Source organism: Oncorhynchus clarkii, chromosome 4, assembly GCF_045791955.1.
Source record: "Oncorhynchus clarkii lewisi isolate Uvic-CL-2024 chromosome 4, UVic_Ocla_1.0, whole genome shotgun sequence".
Lineage (NCBI taxonomy): Eukaryota > Metazoa > Chordata > Actinopteri > Salmoniformes > Salmonidae > Oncorhynchus > Oncorhynchus clarkii.
In genome coordinates this window covers 70,029,298-70,048,466 of record NC_092150.1, presented here as the reverse complement: position 1 = coordinate 70,048,466, position 19,169 = coordinate 70,029,298, and the positions used below count along the sequence as shown (strand labels likewise).

General features: G+C 43.9%; 1 protein-coding gene across 4 annotated transcripts; it reads left to right on the top strand.

Annotated features, from left to right (window-relative positions):
* The first annotated feature begins 836 nt into the window (after positions 1-836).
* Positions 837-3,636, top strand: LOC139407203 (E3 ubiquitin-protein ligase rnf146-like). 4 transcript variants are annotated; one of them, XM_071150764.1, is made up of 3 exons: positions 837-1,012; positions 1,348-1,410; positions 1,692-3,636. In XM_071150764.1, the coding sequence occupies exon 3, from the start codon at positions 1,693-1,695 to the stop codon at positions 2,827-2,829; it is 1,137 nt and encodes a 378-aa protein (XP_071006865.1). In that variant the 5' UTR covers positions 837-1,012; positions 1,348-1,410; position 1,692; the 3' UTR covers positions 2,830-3,636. The 4 variants fall into 4 exon arrangements, with proteins under 4 accessions (XP_071006865.1, XP_071006864.1, XP_071006867.1 ...); XM_071150763.1 differs by having other exon boundaries at positions 848-1,012; positions 1,309-1,410; positions 1,692-3,632; XM_071150766.1 differs by having other exon boundaries at positions 851-1,012; positions 1,661-3,636.
* Positions 3,637-19,169: the final 15,533 nt, after the last annotated feature.

The window sequence follows — 19,169 nt, the reverse complement described above, 5'->3', positions numbered from 1 at the left end:
AGTAACAAGCGTCGCTTGCTGTAAATTATTGGCAGCATAAGGACCTTATCTTCCATAGCAGAAAAAAATAAAAGGTTATTTGATTGATACACACATTGGTACAGTTAGGGTTAGTGTTCTCATACCGCCATATCTCCATGTTCCAGCGCTTGTTGATGGAAAACAGACAGCTATCTAGCATGCTCCGAACACCTGTGTGTAATGTACATGTGCAACTCGGGAAGTGTAGTTTTTTTCGGTTGGAGACACTCATAGCTGTATGGATCTGTGCAAAACTGCTACTGTAGGTGTAACTTTTTTTAGTTGAAGGATACTTTCTCGCTGATGAAAGCTAAGGGACATATGTTTCAAAAGCGGTATTGCAAGCGATGAAAACGTTAAAACACAGTGTCGGGATTGTAGTTCACACGAGGCAGTCGTGGGCAAAGCTGATGCCTGAGAACTGTAAGGAGAACGCATAATGCTGCCTAGAGTTTTCAATAGCTAGATGTGCCCTTGAGCAAGGCACTTAAACTTGATTGCTCCATGTTCGTTTCTGATAATGGCTGGCCGTGACCCTATTCTCCGAGGGTGTCTCAGGGAGTTGGGATATCAAAAAACACATTTCAATTTCACACATGCATATAATAGCTGACACACTTGTACATGAAACAGGACAAATATAAGCACCCACATGTTATACGCAATCAATAAAACATGAGGCCATGTGTTAATGCCAATTTATCATGGTTGTGATGTGGTCATAGCCACGAGGAGAAGCTGGAAAATAAAACCACCCACACGTTATGCTATATAATCAACCTCCTCCGACGCTTGAGGTGGCAGACAGACCACGCAACGTCATCCCGTTACGTGTATGAATACACGGAAGGAGCAGGAACGTCAGTATTTTGCTTTGTTTTGGTAGAAGATATTTTAGTGATTACCTAGCGTTTATAGGTCGAAAACGATCAATAATTTGCGAATTATCTAAAAACATCACTGAGCGATGGTCAAACGCTATTCATGACAGGTGAGTGTGGAGGAAATTCGCTCGAGGTAGAAGACAGTCAAGCGGTGTGTCACTGACAACTGTGGCCTCCGAAGCTAACAGTAATTTGAAAGCAAAGCTTGTCAACAAGAAATGGCTACTGTACAGAAGCTAACTAGTTTGATGGCGACATCATACTATTGATGTGTGTATTTAGTATCTAGCTATGTTCTTTATGGTGATTGTCCTGTTCGCTTTAGATTAGCAAAATGGCTAACGTTATAGCAACATACCCTCTCTAATTATAACTAACCCGTGTTTTTATCTCTCTGGGAAAGAGTCCTGTCTCTTTTCAACAATATTTTTTTTCCATATAGAAAGGAACTTTGAGAGAATACAGAATTTACCCTAATGTCATCCCAGTAACTGCGCTTGAGAGAGTAAGTACATTTTTTTTCCATCATAGTAATTAGGGCAATATGATTGACACAAAATATTCTAGCCAGCTAAATCATCTGAAATTCACATTTGAGATATTTAGGCGTATTGCTAATTGAGACTCTTGTGACAGCTTGTATGTGATTTTGTTCAACTGGGAGCTGAGAATATTGCTTAAAATTAGTCCGCAGGACTGTGTCTTTTTCTGTCTCTCAGCATTAGCTTAACGATCTGTCTTTTTCTGTGTCTCAGCATTAGCTTAATGATCTGTCTCCCCCCTCAGCATGGCGAGCTGTGGTGAGGTAGACCACACTGTGGACTCTGTGTCCTCTAAGGTGGAAGATGGAGGGGACGCCTTTACTGGTGACTCCCCCACCTCCCCTAAACCTTCGGCCAACCCCTTGCCGGAGTGTGCCATCTGCCTCCAGACTTGTGTCTACCCGGTTCGTCTGCCCTGCTGCCACGTCTTCTGCTTCCTGTGCGTTAAAGGAGCCTCCTGGCACAGCAAGCGCTGTGCTCTCTGCAGACAGGAAGTACCTGAGGACTTCCTGGAGCATCCCACCCTGCTGTCCCCAGAGGAGCTGAAGGCAGCAGCTGCAGGGGGGCGAGGAGGAGCCGGGCCGAGGAACGCTGGGGGAGACAATGCCTGGTACTACGAGGGGAGGAATGGATGGTGGCAGTATGACGAGAGGACCAGCCGTGAGCTGGAGGACGCCTTGGCCAAGGGCAGGAAGCGTGCCGAGATGCTGATTGCTGGCTTCCTGTACGTGGCTGACCTGGAGAACATGGTGCAGTACCGCCGCAACGAGCACGGTCGCCGCCGCCGCATGAAGCGTGACATGGTGGACATTCCCAAAAAGGGTGTAGCCGGACTCAGACTGGACCCTGACCCCGCCCCGCCAGTAGTTGCCATGGCAGCTGTTCTGGTCACAACAGCGACAGTGGAGCGGTCAAGCTCTGCTGACGGGGAGGATGTGACTGGACGGTCACAGGCAGGTCGCTCAGGGGTTCTCATCCCAGCTCCTCCTGTCAGACCCCCTACAGTCCTGGGGGCCCACCCTGCCACCCCAGCCTTCATCTCCCTGGAAGACTCTCTGTCCCAGCTCCTCATCAGCCAACCAGAGGGGGAAGTAGAGGAGGATGAAGAGGAGGTAGCTTCAAGCATGAGCCAGGCGTACGAGTCAGCACCTGGTAGCAGTGAGGATGAGGATGGTGGTGGTGATGAGGTAGGCCAGGGGTGGGACAGGGAGAGGAGGGGACGAGAAGTAGGAGTTCGACGGAGGACCAGATACAGACTCCTACAGCGGTGGCTCAGGGAGGTCCAGCCTGACAGACTGCCACCTGGTGGTGGGTCCTCCAGCGGAGGCCTTACTGTGCGCTCACGCAGCCCTGACGGTCAGTGCAGTGTCACTGAGGTGTGACCACAACTGGACCACTGTCTCTGCACTCATCCCGGCTCAGCAAAAAAAACGCATTCACTTCATGCCCATGGTGGTAGTGAAGAACCCAGGGGAAGATAGCAGATCAGCCATTTCCATTACATATACAGTTCAGTCAGGCACATATGCTAATCAATAGTTTATAATAAAATGTCAGCCAGCAAGATTATGCAACATTGCACACAATGAAATAGCCCATACTGCTCCACTGTCTGCCACTGTAGCCATTTGAGCCCATGTTAACCATGCGTTGGTACTAAATATTTGAAGAGAAATGGTGAAAGGATAAAGGTTTGAGATTTGGAGGGGACTTAACCTTTTAAATGTAGCATCCCATCTCTAACCGGAGGCAAAAAATAAATATCTTGTTTTGTTGTACATTGTTTTTTGCTGTAAGAAATGTATTTTCTCATCTCTATTGAGTGTGTGTGTGTGTGCGTGCTCTTTTGTCTGTGTATTGAGGTCATATTCCATCTTAATATAAAAAGTGTGTGCTTGTGTTGTGTGTGAAAGGTGATGAGAGCCTACTGGTAGAGAGGTCTTGAGTGTAGAGACGAGTGACGATTTCTATTACTTGTTCTAGTATTCTATGGAAACTGTGGATGGGAGATGTATTGTGAGTGCTAATGAGTCTGTTTTGAAGTTTGAACCTATTATTTGAACTCTTCTGTCAACAAAAAAGTTTTTTTGACTTATTTAATATGATTTAACATGTGTGTGTGGTCTCTTTGTTTAACTGTGTTTTTGCAAAAACAATAAAGTTTGTCTTTGACATTAATTGAAAAGTCATGAGTTCAATGTTATTGGTAACTTAATGGGAATATGACAATTATTGGAAGGTGATAGCTATTACATATGCATATGATTTTGGGTGATACAATATGCTCAGTGTGCATGAGTGTTGTGACTCAGCATTGTGAATTTACACTCACAAGGTTTTTTTTATTCAACATTTTTGACCAGGCAGGTCAATTAAGACCAAATTCTAACATCAGCTCAGTAGGTGGAAATGATGGGAAATGCTATATCAGGAGACTTCCTCACTCAGATGAAAAATTACAAAATGAAACGGATGTTGATGGAAAAAGATGGTTAACCTGTGGTTACTTGGAGGCATGAGACAAACGCAATGACTCGTCTTTTCATCAAGTATTAAGCAGAAACCTTTGCATGACAAAGACACTACTTGTTTGGAGTTACTCTATTCCTCCTGCCTCTGACCATACAGAATGACTAAGCAGCAGGAAAATGAGGGAATTGTTTTGCAAACAAACTGATTGGATGAAAATTGTGTAGATGTTTCCCTGGATTCATTTGGTGTGTGGATCTTGATGAGCCTGTGGATAAGCTTTTTATGGCGGTTTTGGAGCAGTGGCTACTTCTTTGCTAGGTGGCCTTTCCGGTTATCTCGATATAGGACTCGTTTTATGGGGATATAGATACTTTTGTAACTGTTTTCCGACAGCATCTTCACAAGGTCCTTTGCTGTTGTTCTGCAATTGATTTACACTTTTCGCACCAAAGTATGTTCATCTCTAGGAGACAGAACGCATCTCCTTCCTGAGCGGTATGATGGCTGCGTGGTCCCATGATGTTACTACTTGCATATTATTCTTTGTACGTACTGGTGAAAGTGGTATTTTCAGGCGTTTGGAAATTGCTCCCAAGGATGAAACAGACTTGTGGAGGTCTACAATTTTTTGGCTGGTTTCTTTTGATATTCCCATGATGTCAAGCAAAGAGGCACTGGGTTTGAAGGTAGGCCTTGAAATACATCCACATGTACACCTCCAATTGTCTCAAATGATGTCAATTAGCCTATCAGAAGCTTCTAAAGCCATGACATCCTTTTCTGGAATTCTTTAAGCTGTTTAAAGGCACAGTCAACTTAGTGTATGTAAACTTCTGATCCACTGGAATTGTGATACAGTGAATTATAAGTGAAATAATCTGTCTGTAAACAATTGTTGGAAAAATGACTTGTGTCATGCACAAAGTAGATGTCCTAACCGACTTGCCAAAACTATAATTTGTTAACAAGAAATCTGTGGATTGGTTGAAAAACTAGTTTTAATGACTCCAACCTAAGTGTATGTAAACTTCCGATTTCAACTGCACATAGTCATTGAACACTGGTCACTTTAATAGTGTTTTATGTATATACTGTGTTCCAGTCATGTCTAATCCTATATCATTTATTTAATATTTATTTATGGATTATGTGTGTATTGTTTTTTATTTTATTGCTTGGTATTACTGCACTGTTGGAGCTAGAAACACAAGCATTTCGCTGCACCTGCAATAACATCTGCAAATCTGTGTATGTGATGTCTAACTCCACCCACACGGTGTGCTCCTGCAGTCTTCTCAGCAGCTTTGCCCCGCTCAAAGATAACCACCAGAGTCTGTGGTGATGTAGGTGGGTGCTTTCGTGGCTATGGCCTGTGTGGTCAAATCGCTATTCGTGACAGCTGCGTAATGATAGACGCCTCCAGCAACAGAACATACAGTAATTTCGGAAAGTATTCAGACCCCTTGCCTTTTTCCACATTCTGTTATGTTACAACCTTATTCTAAAATTAATTCAATTAAACATGTTCCTCATCAATTTACACACAATACCCCATACATTTTTTTTCAAATGTATATATAAAAAAAACTGAAATACCTTATTTGCATAAGTATTCAGACTTTTTGCTATGAAACTTGAAATTGAGCTCAGGTGCCTCCTGTTTCCATTGATCATCCTTGGGATGTTTCCAGCTGTGGTAAATGCAATTGATTGGACATGATTTGGAAAGGCACACACCTGTCTATATAAGGTCCCACAGTTAACAGTGCATGTCAGAGCAAAAACAAAAGCCATGAGTTCGAAGGAATAGTCTGTTAAGTTCAGACATAGGATTGTGTTGAGTCACAGATCTGGGGAAGGGTAACCAAAAATGTTTGCAGCATTGAAGGTCCCAAAAAACACAGTGGCCTCCATCATTCTTAAATGGAAGAAGTTTGGAACCACCAAGACTCTTCCTAGAGCTGGCCGCCCGGCCAAACTGAGCAATCGGGGGAGAACGGCCTTGGTCAGGGAGGTGACCAAGAGCCCGATGGTTCCTCTGACAGAGCTCCAAAATACCTCCGTGCAGATGGGAGAATCTTCCAGAAGCACAACCATCTCTGCAGCACACCACCAATCAGGCCTTTATGGTAGAGTGGCCAGACGGAAGCCACTTCTCAGTAAAAGGCACATGACAGCCCACTTGGAGTTTCACAAAAGGCACCTAAAGACTCTCAGAATCTCTGGTCTGATGAAACCAAGATTGAACCCTTTGGCCTGAAAGCCAAGCGTCACGTCTGAAAGAAACCTGGCACCATTCCTACGGTGAAGCATGGTGGTGGCAGCATCATGCTGTGGGGATGTTTTTCAGCAGCAGGGACAATGAGACTTGTCAGGATCGAGGGAAAGATGAACGGAGCAAAGTACAGAGAGATCCTTGATGAAAACCTGCTCCAGAGCGCCCAGGACCTCGGACTTTGGCGAAGGTTCACCATCCAACAGGAAAACAACCCTGAGCACAGAGCCAAGACAACGCAGGAGTGGCTTCAGGACAAGTCTCTGAATGTCTTTGAGTGGCCCAGCCAGAGCCCGGACTTGAACCCAATCGAACATCTCTGGAGACCTGAAAATAGCTGTACCGCGACGCTCCACATCCAACCTGACAGAGCTTGAGAGGATCTGCAGAGAAGAATAGAAGAATCTCCCCAAATACAGAGGTACCAAGCTTGTAGCGTCATACCCAAGAACACTCAAGGCTGTAATCTCTGCCAAAGGTGCTTCAACAAGGTACTGAGTAAACGGTCTGAATAATAATGTAATGTAACAAAATGTGGAATAGTTTGAATAGTTTCCGTGTGCACTGTATATGCCATTATGCAATACATCCTCAGTACACCTGTACAAATCACACACCATGATGTACTTTGTGTTCAAATCAAAGTTTATTTGTCACGTGTGCCGAATACAACAGGTGTATTCTTACTTACAGGCTCTAACCAATAGTGCGGAGGGAAAAAAAAGTATGTGTGTGTGTGTGTGTGTAGGTAAGTAAAGAAATAAAACAACAGTAAAAAGACATTTGAAAATAAGAGTAGGAAGGCTATATACAGACACCGGGTAGTCAGGCTTATTGAGGTAGTATGTACATGTAGGTATGGTTAAAGTGACTATGCATATATGATGAACAGAGAGTAGCAGTAGCGTAAAAAGAGGGGTTGGCGGGTGGTGGGACACAATGCAGATAGCCCGGTTAGCCAATGTGTGGGAGCACTGGTTGGTCGGGCCAATTTAGGTAGTATGTACACGAATGTATAGTTAAAGTGACTATGCATATAAGATAAACAGAGAGTAGCAGCAGCGTAAAATAGTGTTTGGGGGGGGCACACAATGCAAATAGTCCGGGTAACCGTTGGTTACCTGTTCAGGAGTCTTATGGCTTTGGGGTAAAAACTGTTGAGAAGCCTTTTTGTCCTAGACTCGGCACTCCGGCACCGCTTGCCATGAGGTAGTAGAGAGTACAGTGTATGAATGGGGTGGCTGGGGTCTTTGACAATTTTCAGGACCTTCCTCTGACACCGGAGAGGTCCTGGATGGCAGGCAGCTTTGCCCCAGTGATGTACTGGGCCGTACGCACTACCCTCTGAAGTGCCTTGCGGTTCGAGGTTGCATCACTGCCGTACCAGGCAGTGATGCAACCGGTCAGGATGCTCTCGATGTTGCAGCTGTAGAACCTTTTGAGGATCTCAGGACCCATGCCAAATCTTTTTAGTTTCCTGAGGGGGAATAGGCTTTGTTGTGCCCTCTTCACAACTGTCTTGGTGTGTTTGGACCATTCTAATTTGTTGTTGATTTGAACACCAAGGAATTTGAAGCTCTCAACCTGCTCCACTACAGCCCCGTCGATGAGAATGGGGACGTGCTCGGTGGTCCTTTTCCTGTAGTCCACAATCATCTCCTTGGTCTTGGTTACGTTGAGGGATAGGTTGTTATTCTGGCACCACCCGGCCAGGTCTCTGACCTCCTCCCTATAGGCTGTTTCATCGTTGTCGGTGATCAGGCCTACCACTGTTGTGTCGTCAGCAAACTTAATGATGGTGTTGGAGTTGTGCTTGGCCATGCAGTCGTGGGTGAACAGGGAGTACAGGAGGGCACTGAGCACGCACCCCTGGGGAGCTCCAGTGTTGAGGATCAGTGTGGCAGATGTGTTGCTACCTACCCTCACCACCTGGGGGCGGCCCGTCAGGAAGTCCAGGATCCAGTTGCAGAGGGAGGTGTTTAGTCCCAGGTTCCTTAGCTTAGTGATGAGCTTTGAGGGTACTATGGTGTTGAATGCTGAGCTGTAGTCAATGAATAGAATTCTCACATAGTGTGTTCTCAGACATTCAGTTTGTACTTGTATTTATTTAGCTTTAATTTATGATAGACACTGTCATTGTTGTAGTTATTGTTGTTCTCATATGCCAACAATTGTTTTTTAGGGCAAGTAAGAGGCAACTCTGACCTCTAATGGCTGAACTTATAAAGCATAATGCATTTCCAGCCATAGTATGTAATGCAATTAAACATTTTAGATGAGAGCCATGTGAAAGACATACTGTATATAGATGTTATTATGGTCACCGGGTGATAAATATAGAAATTCAACACACTTATGATGCCAATGTGAAAGATACATGGGGAGAGAAAAAGAGAGAGTGATGATGGAGGAGGAAAGAGGAAGGTGGTTGGAGTGGGAGGGAGTGAGAGAAGGAGACAGGAAGATGAGAAAGTGAGAGAGAGCAATGAGGGATAGGAAGAAGAGAGGGGGGTGGAGAAAGAGGTAGAGTGAAAGAATGATGACGGAATAAGAACGTGAGTGAGCAATCAGTGGGAGAGAGGAAGGGATGGAAAAAAATAGGGATGATGAAAGAGAACCGGGTAAAAGAGTTAATCTTAGGTACGTATGCACTAGGCCAGACATAGCCCTGAATATATACATACATACATACATACGGACGGACGGACGGATGGACGGACGGACGGACAGACAGACAGACAGAGAAGATGGACAGACGGAGAGACAGAGGGAAGATGGACAGACAGACAGGCAGACAGAGGGGAGACAGAGAGAGAGGGAAGACAGGCAAAAGTAATTTAACTCTCCCATAACCCATGTAGTCTACACCCTATCATGTCCCCCCTCTCTCTGCATGCAATATACCGGGATACAACCCCCAGTTCTACAGGAATAGTTGGATTGTTCTTGTCTATCTGACTCCCACCACCCTGTAGTTCAAGAGCACAATTGTTTTTGTGTGTGTTATTCTTTGCAACCTTGTTTTGCTTGGGATGGGACTGTTATTTCTTGTTTAATGCTTAGGGGCTGTGTATTACTTACATTGTGAGTTATGTTCTGTTGATACGTTGAGACATGTTTGAGCTAATCCATTCTATTTTGGTCGATTTATCTATTAAAACCAAATTTCCATTAGGTAAGAGTTAAGTTTGCATGCCTGTAAGTTTGCGTACGTATGTGTGCATGCATGCGTTCGTTTGTGTGTGTGCATGTGTGTGTGTGGTTGTTGGTAGTCTATTTCCAGTGGTAGAACAGACATGGATGCGGTCAGATTCACAGACGTGTCTGTAGTCTCGGCCCAATAGGAACCAGCATGACCTCATTCTACTGTAACCATCATCCGCTTTAAACCATTAATACTCTGATGGCATCCCACTGTGAAAACAGTGCCACTACGAACATTAAAAACTCTCAGATGTCACCCACCGGCTATGATTTTATTTTAGGAATAAGGCCTGTTTTTCTTTTGAAGCCAGGAGGCTAGTATCAGCTACATTTATGCCTTTACTAGACTATGGGGATATTTTATTTTTATGCTTCCACTCAGTGTTTGAGATCAATTGACACCCTTTACCATGGCACATTGAGATTTATTTTAAACTGCAAAACCCTTACGCACCACTGCACTTTGTATACCAGGTTGGGCTAGCCTCATTCACTGATATACTTTTATTTACAAAGCCATTTTGGGTTTACTACCATTTTATTTTGGCATTTTTATTGTTCAGAAATGTAGTGGGTACTCTCTTCGTTCGCAGGACTTTATCCTGCTAACTGTGCCAAATGTCCGAACTGAATTTGGTAAAAGGGCTTTTATGTACTCTGTGCCATCGGCTTGGAATGCCTTACAAAATACTTTTAAACTGGAAGAACTTGTCCCGATTGGTGATTTTAAATCACTGATGAAGGATTTTGAGACTGATTCCCTGACCTGTCAATGTTTTTAATTGGCTGTTTTATGATTTTGTTATACTCTTGTGAATTTTATGGTTTTTACTAGATTACTAGAATAGTTTTTCATGTTGTCTGTCTGTAGTTGTGTAATGAGTTGGCGCTGCCTATCCAGGATGCTCTTGAAAAAGTGATTTTAAACCTAAATGAGCTCTTCCTGGTTAAATTAAAGGTTAAATAAAAAAATAAAAAAATGATCACCTTCCTATGCTCATAAATATCTCAACCTATGACACAGTTCTGGACATCATATAATTATTTCTAGTTTATCGTCCACCATGCATGTTACATTAACCAAGGCACTGTAGCAGTGGTAACATGGAAGCATAAACAGAGAAAAAAATGACAGAATGAATTAATAGAGATTTGAGTGTGTGATTGAGTATGACAGAAATAAATGGAGCTAGTCTGATGAAGGATAGAAGAGAGGACAGAGAGAAAGTGTGAGGGAGAAACAGGTAACTGGCCAAAAGAAAGGGAACACCAACATAAAGTGTCTTAATAAGGTGTTGGGCCACCACGACCAATCTGTTGTCAGGCCTCCTGCTGGTTGTAGGGGTCTCATCTTCCTACGTGGTAATTGCTTGAACAGGGTCAGCTGTCCCTTCAGCCTGTTGCACACAGACTGACAGGGTCAGATTCAAACCCTGCAGCTCTACTCAGAATCCTACAGGTCAGGAAGCCAACAAGACAGCCTGTCTGAACACATTCCCTCATAACTCACATAGCATCATACTGTACACCGCACATGCTGCATTGGGACTGTTGCTAGCTCACTGTGAGAGAGTTAGCTTCTCGCTTGGCCAAAGTCAAGTTCACTTGTTTTTTTTACATTTAAATAGTTGCATGTTCACTTCTCTCAACTCTAAGTATGTTTTTTAAGAGCCACCAGATACAGTACTATGAATATTCCCTAATGGTACATACTGTATAGTTTAAATTGACTTTGCCCTGGGCAGGGGCGTCACCAAAGCTCAGTAGTTGTCTGTGCAAAAACCATTAGCTTACTGTTGCTATGGCTGCTATTTCCATATATGTTTTATTATGTGATAAAGTTGAAGTCGGAAGTTTACATATACTTAGGTTGAAGTCATTAAAAGTAGTTTTTAAACCACTCCACAAATTTCTTGTTAACAAACTATAGTTTTGGCAAGTCGGTTAGGACATCTACTTTGTGCATGACACAAGTCATTTTTCCAACAATTGTTTACAGACAGATTATTTCACTTATAATTCCCTGTATCAAAATTCCAGTTGGTCAGAAGTTTACATACACTAAGTTGACTGTGCCTTTAAACAGCTTGGAAAATTCCATAAAATTATGTCATGGCTTTAGAAGCTTCTGATAGGCTAATTGACATCATTTGAGTCAATTGGAGGTGTACCTGTGGATGTATTTCAAGGCCTACCTTCAAACTCGGTGCCTCTTTGCTTGACATCATGGGAATATCAAAGGAAATCAGCCAAGACCCCAGAAAAAAAATTGTAGACCTCCACAAGTCTGGTTCCTCCTTGGGAGCAATTTCCAAACGCCTGAAGGTACCATGTTCATCTGTTCAAACAATAGTACGCAAGTATAAACACCATGGGACCAAGCAGCTGTCATACCGCTCAGGAAGGAGATGCATCCTGTCTCCTAGAGATGAACGTATTTTGTTGTGAAAGGTACATATCAATCCCAGAACAACAGCAAAGGACCTTGTGAAGATGCTGAAGGAAACAGGTACAAAAGTATCTATATCCACAATGAAACGAGTCCTATGTCGACATAACCTGAAAGGCCGCTCAGCAAGGAAGAAGCCACTGCTCCAAAACAATCATAAAAAGCCAGACTACGGTTTGCAACTGCACATGGGGACAAAGATCGAACTTCTTGGAGAAATGTCCTCTGGTCTGATGAAACAAAAATGGAAATGTTTGACCATAATGACCATTGTTATGTTTGGAGGAAAAAGGGGGAGGCTTGCAAGCCGAAGAACACCATCCCAACCGTGACTTGAGGGAGTGGCAGCATCATGTTGTGGGAGTGGCAGCATCATGTTGTGGGGGTGCTTTGCTGCAGGAGGGACTGGTGCACATCACAAAATAGATGGCATCATGAGGGTGGAAAATTATGTGGATATATTGAAGCAACATCTCAAGACATCAGTCAGGAAGTTAAAGCTTGGTTGCAAATGGGTCTTCCAAAGGGACAATCACCCCAAGCATACTTCCAAAGTTGTGGCAAAATGGCTTAAGGACAACAAAGTCAAGGTATTGGAGAGCCATCACAAAGCCCTGACCTCAATCCCATAGAAAATTTGTGGGCAGAACTGAAAAAGCGTGTGCGAGCAAGGAGGCCTACAAACCTGACTTAGTTACACCATCTCTGTCAGGAGGAATGGGCCAAAATTCACCCAACATATTGTTGGAAGCTTGTGAAAGGCTACCCGAAACATTTCACCCAAGTTAAACAATTTAAAGGCAATGCTACCAAATACTAATTGAGTATGTAAACTTCTGACCCACTGGGAATGTGATGAAAGAAATAAAGGCTGAATAAATCATTCTCTCTACTATTATTCTGACATTTCACCTCCTTAAAATAAAGTGGTGATCCTAACTGACCTAAGACAGCAAATTTTTACGAGGATGAAATGTCTGGAATTGTGAAAAACTGAGTTAAATGTATTTGGCGAAGGTGTATGTAAACTTCTGACTTCAACTGTATATGTTAGATGTGTAAATTATATATCTCAGAGGTGTGATATATGCTAGATATGTTGACATATGTCAGATGTGTATAGTCAGACAGTAGTGAATGATTTTGCCACCTAAGCTAACCTCAGCTAAGCCTTCTCAGGTTGACCTGTCTCTGGGGAACATTCAGATTGATCTCTGGCTCTGGGCCAATGGCATAATATCTGGTGCCCTCCCTGGTTCTACCATAGTAAGCCTGTACTACAAATTGGGATATTATACAGCATGTGGTGGTCACAAAACTATGCTGATATTATATACACTGAGTGTAGAAAACATTAGGAACACCTGCTCTTTCCATGACATCGTCTGACCAGGTGAATCCAGCTGACAGCTGATCTCTTATTGATGTCACCTGTTAAAACCACTTCAATCAGTGTAGATGAAGGGAATGAGACATGTTAAATAAGGATTTTTAAGCCTGGAGACAATTGAGACATGGATTGTGTATCTGTGCCATTTAGAGGGTGAATGGGCAAGACAAAATATTCAAGTGCCTTTGAACGTGGTTTGGTAGTAAGTGCCAGGTGCACCGTTTGGAGGGTGTCAAGAACTGCAATGGTGGTTGGATTTTCACGCTCAACAGTTTCCTGTGTGTATAAAGAATGGTCCACCACCCAAAGGACATCCAGCCAAGTTGACACAACTGTTAGAATCAACATGGGCCAATATCCCTGTGGAACGCTTTCAAATCCTTGAAGAGTCCATGCCCCGACGAATTGAGTATGTTCTGAGGGTGAAAGGGGTGCAACTCAAAACAAAAGTTTATTTGTCACATGCGCTGAATACAACAGGTGTAGTAGACCTTACAGTAAAATGCTTACTTACAGGCTCTAGCCAATTGTGCAAAAAAGGTATTAGGTGAACAATAGGTAAGTAAAGAAATAAAACAACAGTAAAAATACAGGCTATATACAGTAGCGAGGCTTTAAAAGTAGCGAGGCTACATACAGACACCGGTTAGTCAGACTGATTGAAGTAGTATGTACAGTGGGGCAAAAAAGTATTTAGTCAGCCACCAATTGTGCAAGTTCTCCCACTTAAAAAGATGAGAGAGGCCTGTCATTTTCATCATAGGTACACTTCAACTATGACAGACAAAATGAGAAAAAAAATCCAGAAAATCACATTGTAGGATTTGTAATGAATTTATTTGCAAATTATGGTGGAAAATAAGTATTTGGTCAATAACAAAAGTTTATCTCAATACTTTGTTATATACCCTTTGTTGGCAATGACAGAGGTCAAATGTTTTCTGTAAGTCTTCACAAGGTTTTCACACACTGTTGCTGGTATTTTGGCCCATTCCTCCATGCAGATCTCCTCTAGAGCAGTGATGTTTTGGGGCTGTGGCAGGGCAACACGGACTTTCAACTCCCTCCAAAGATTTTCTATGGGGTTGAGATCTGGAGACTGGCTAGGCCACTCCAGGACCTTGAAATGCTTCTTACGAAGCCACTCCTTCGTTGCCCGGGCAGTGTGTTTGGGATCATTGTCATGCTGAAAGACCCAGCCACGTTTCATCTTCAATGCCCTTGCTGATGGTAGGCTTTGTTACTTTGGTCCCAGCTCTCTGAACTTGCACAATTGGTGGCTGACTTACTTACTTTTTTGCCCCACTGTACATGTAGATATGGTTAAAGTGACTATGCATATATGATGAACAGAGAGTAGCAGTAGCGTAAAAGAGAGGTTGGCGGGTGGTGGGTGGGACACAATGCAGATAGCCCGGTTAGCCAATGTGCGGGAGCACTGGTTGGTCGGCCTAATTGAGGTAGTATGTACATGAATGTATAGTTAAAGTGACTATGCATATGTGATAGACAGAGAGTAGCAGCAGCGTAAAAGAGGGGTTGGGGGGTGCACACAATGCAAATAGTCCGGGTAGAGATTTGATTACCTGTTCAGGAGTTTTATGGCTTGGGGGTAAAAACTGTTGAGAGGCCTTTTTGTCCTAGACTTGGCACTCTGGTACCGCTTGCTATGCGGTAGTAGAGAGAACAGTCTATGACTGGGGTGGCTGGGGTCTTTGACAATTTTTAGGGCCTTCCTCTGACACTGCCTGGTGTAGAGGTCCTGGATGGCAGGCAGCTTAACCCCAGTGATGTACTGGACCGTACGCACTACCTCTGTAGTGCCTTGCGGTCGGAGGCTGAGCAATTGCCGTACCAGGTAGTGATGCAACCAGTCAGGATGCTCTCGATGTTGCAGCTCAATATTAGGAAGGTGTTCCTAATGTTTAGTACACTCAGTGTACTTATATTCTGTGTCCATTTTGTTTTGTATTCAAGACTAATTTCAGACTGTTCCATATTTGCAAAATAAATAAAATATTTAGTGTATCAAAGGCCTTTGACTTCGACAGATAAACACCTCCAATGGTCATTTATACAGTACTCTGTAGTCTACTATGAATCAAGTGCCATGAAGTTAGAATGTTTTAATCTATAGATATACTGACAGGATTAGAGAAGTTTGTTTCTAAGATTTAGAATTTAGAGCAAGTTTATCTCATAGTAAAAGCCCATTTAGTACCTTATACATACTAAGAGCCCAGATTCAGTGAAAGGATGAGTTGATTCAGTTTCAGGTCTCAGTTTTGAACCCGTTATTCTTGTCTCATTCCAACCTGTCAGTCTCCCTAAAAGACTGAAGCGCTGACATCATATCTGCCTTTATCCCATAGCCTAGAGAATCCAACTCTTTCTGTAATCCAGCTCTCACTCATTCTAGCTACCCCCCTCTTCACCCCCCCATCACTCACTCGTAATGGACACGACAAGATGAGCCAGTCACAGCAGGGTGCTTGTGTGTGTGTGTGTGTGTGTGTGTGTGTGTGTGTGTGTGTGTGTGTGTGTGTGTGTGTGTGAGTCGGTGTGTGTTCGTGCGTGTGCGTGTGTGTGAGTGTGCCTGTGTGTGTGTGTGTGTGTGTGTGTGTGTGTGTGTGTGCCACATGAGGCTGCTGAAGGGAGAATGGTTCATAATAATGTCTGTAATGGAGTGAATGGAATGTTATCAAACACATGGAGATTTGGTGTCTGATTCAGCCATTACTATGAGCCCGTCCTCCCCAGTTAAGGTGCCACCGGCTGCCTGTGGTGTGCTCCAATTTGGACAACCGGGCACGATGACACACCCAGACCCCCTCCACAGAAACCAAATTGGATCGTCATTCATCACGCGTAAAGTGGTCGATTATAGTCCCCTCTGCCAGGCAACACACTCACTAATCCCACGAGAGCTCCCATTGCTTGTTTTGAAAGCCGAGCCCCTAGCCCGGATCTCCTTTCAAAGGGATGTTTTTGGGCCCCTTTCTATTTTCATGGGGTGGCTGAGATTCTGAAAGACCCTTAGTGGTCCTCCCAGTTTTCCTTGATCGGGTATTTGAGCTGGACACCTCAATTGGGCCGACGTGGGCACTGACAACTTGGACAGACTGACGGTGATAAGAAAGAGTTAGACCGTGATATTGGTCTTCTTTGGCGGCTGGTACCAGGTGTCAACGACATAAAGTGGGTTAAACAAGGAGGTTTGGAGTGGTGGCTTTGTACACCGTATTTTATTATGCCTAACTCAGAGTAGATTTGAAAATGTCAATTTTTTTTATTTCTAAGATACTGTAGATGTCCTACAGGAGGGAATAGTGATTGTGGGATTGGACAAAATACATTTTGGGTCGTTCCACCATTTTGGTGCCTTTGGGGAGGTGTAACTTGCTCAATAAAACTTTGATTTCACTTAATTGGAACATTCTGTCACTGTAGCGGTGCGTGGGTAAAATCACATGGGAAACAAAGCCATATTGCATACCTATACATTGTTTGCTCTATAACTTGTTAGTTCATATGCCTTGCGACCATGATATATAGGCCTAAGGCAGAGACAAAAAAGAAGACACAGTGGCAGAATAAATTAAACCACACCTTTGTTTCATCACAAAACTGGCGAGCTGCCTCTGTCCAGTGAGGTCCACAAAGAATTTTGCATGTAACAAACAGTTACATGGTCAAGCAAGTTAACGTTTCTGACATTTTCGGACTACTAAACAACTATTGATATAGAATCACAGAGTTACCGCAAGTCACAAAGAAAAATGGGCTGCCTCCACTGTTCCAGCATCACTTCAATTTCAACATTTCAACATCATCAAATCACCAATGCTTAGTCTAATACAATGACAACAATTTAGTCGAATCAACGCAAGCTAAATATGATGTGGCTGTCCATGGTTCTGATTTCTGTGTGTGTGTGTGAGTGTGTGTGTGTGTGTGTGTGTGTGTGTGTGTGTGTGTGTGTGTGTGTGTGTGTGTGTGTGTGTGTGTGTGTGTGTGTGTGTGTGTGTGTGTGTGTGTGTGTCTGTGTGTGTGTGTGTGTGTGTATGTGTTTTGTGCAAGTAGAATAAACATGTTGACTCACCGTACTTGTAGAGAAACGCCAATGCCATCCTCCTCTGTTTCATGTTGACGAAACGGTCTATAACTCTGTCATACAGTACACACTTTTAGTTTTTGTTGTTCTAAGCTACCTGGCTAAAATGCTTGCACTCTAACCCAACTTTCTTTCATGGGCAACAATGAGCCAGCTAGTTAACATTAGCCTACTACATCTAGCTACATAGAATCGCCGTCATAATCATTGACCGGTACGGAGAATTAAGTAAAACCACAAGTCCAAATCCCTATCTCCATCCATGGCTAATTTAGAAAAGGGCCAATTTTTGCTAGCTAGCTAGCCACCGGAGGACAACAATACAACGAGATGCATGTTTTTCATGTCAATGGCTTTTTGCTCTCGATGTGATCAAATCAAATCTAAAGTCATGCCCTGATCTGTTTCACCTGTCCTTGTGATTGTCTCCACCCCCTCCAGGTGTCTCTTATTTTCCCCAATGTATTTATAATGCAAATAGTCTGGGTGGCCGTTTGATTAAATGTTTAGGAGTTTTATGGCTTGGGGGTAGAAGCTGTTTAGAAGCCTCTTGGACCTAGACTTGGCGCTCCAGTACCTCTTGCCATGCGGTAGCAGAGAAAACAGTCTATGGTTAGGGTGCCTGGAGTCTTTGACAATTTTTAGGGCCTTCCTCTGACACTGCCTGGTATAGAGGTCCTGGATGGCAGGAAGCTTGGTCCCAGTGATGTACTGGGCCGTATGCACTACCCTCTGTAGTGACCTGGGATCGGAGGCCGAGTAGTTGCCATACCAGGCAGTGATGCAACCAGTCAGGATGCTCTCGATGTTGCAGCTGTAGAACCTTTGGAGGATCTGAGGACCCATGGCAAATCTTTTCAGTCTCCTGAGGGGGAATAGGCTTTGTCGTGCCCTCTTCACGACTGCCTTGGTGTGCTTGGACCATGTTAGTTTGTTGGTGATGTGGACACCAAGTAGCTATCAACCTGCTCCACTACAGCCCCGTCGATGAGAATGGGAGTGTGCTCGGTCCTCTTTTTCCTGTAGTCTACAATCATCTCCTTTGTCTTGATCACGCTGCGGTGTGGTTGTTGTCCTGAAACCACAAGGCCAAGTCTCTGATCTACTCCCCATAGGCTGTTTCGTCGTTGTCGGTGATCAGGCCTACCACTGTTGTGTCATCGGCAAACTTAATGATGGTGTTGGAGTCGTGCATGGCCGTGTAGTCATGAGTAAAAAGGGAGTACAGGAGGGGACTGAGCACGCACCCCTGAGGGGCCCCTGTGTTGAGGATCAGCGTGGCGGATGTGTTGTTACCTACCCTTATCACCTGGGGGTGGCCCGTCAGGAAGTCCAAGATCCAGTTGCAGAGGGAGGTGTTTAGTCCCAGGGTCCTTAGCTCATTGATGAGCTTTTAGGGCACTATGGTGTTGAACGCTGAGCTGTAGTCAATGAATAGCATTCTCACATAGGTGTTCCTTTTAGTCCAGGTGAGATAGGGCAGTGTGCAGTGTGATGGCGATTGCATCGTCTGTGGACCTATTGGGGCGGTAAGCTAATTGAAGTGCATCTAGGGTAACAGGTAGGGTGGAGGTGATATGATCCTTGACTAGTCTCTCAAAGCACTTCATTATGACAGAAGTGAGTGAAACGGGGCGATAGTCATTTAGTTCACTTACCTTTACTTTCTTGGTTACAGGAACAGTGGTGGCCATCTTGAAGCATGTTGGGACAACAGACTGGGATAGGGATTGATTGAATAAGTCCGTAAACACACAGTCAGCTGGTCTGCGTATGCTCTCAGGACGCGGCTAGGTATGCCGTCTGGGCCGGCAGCCT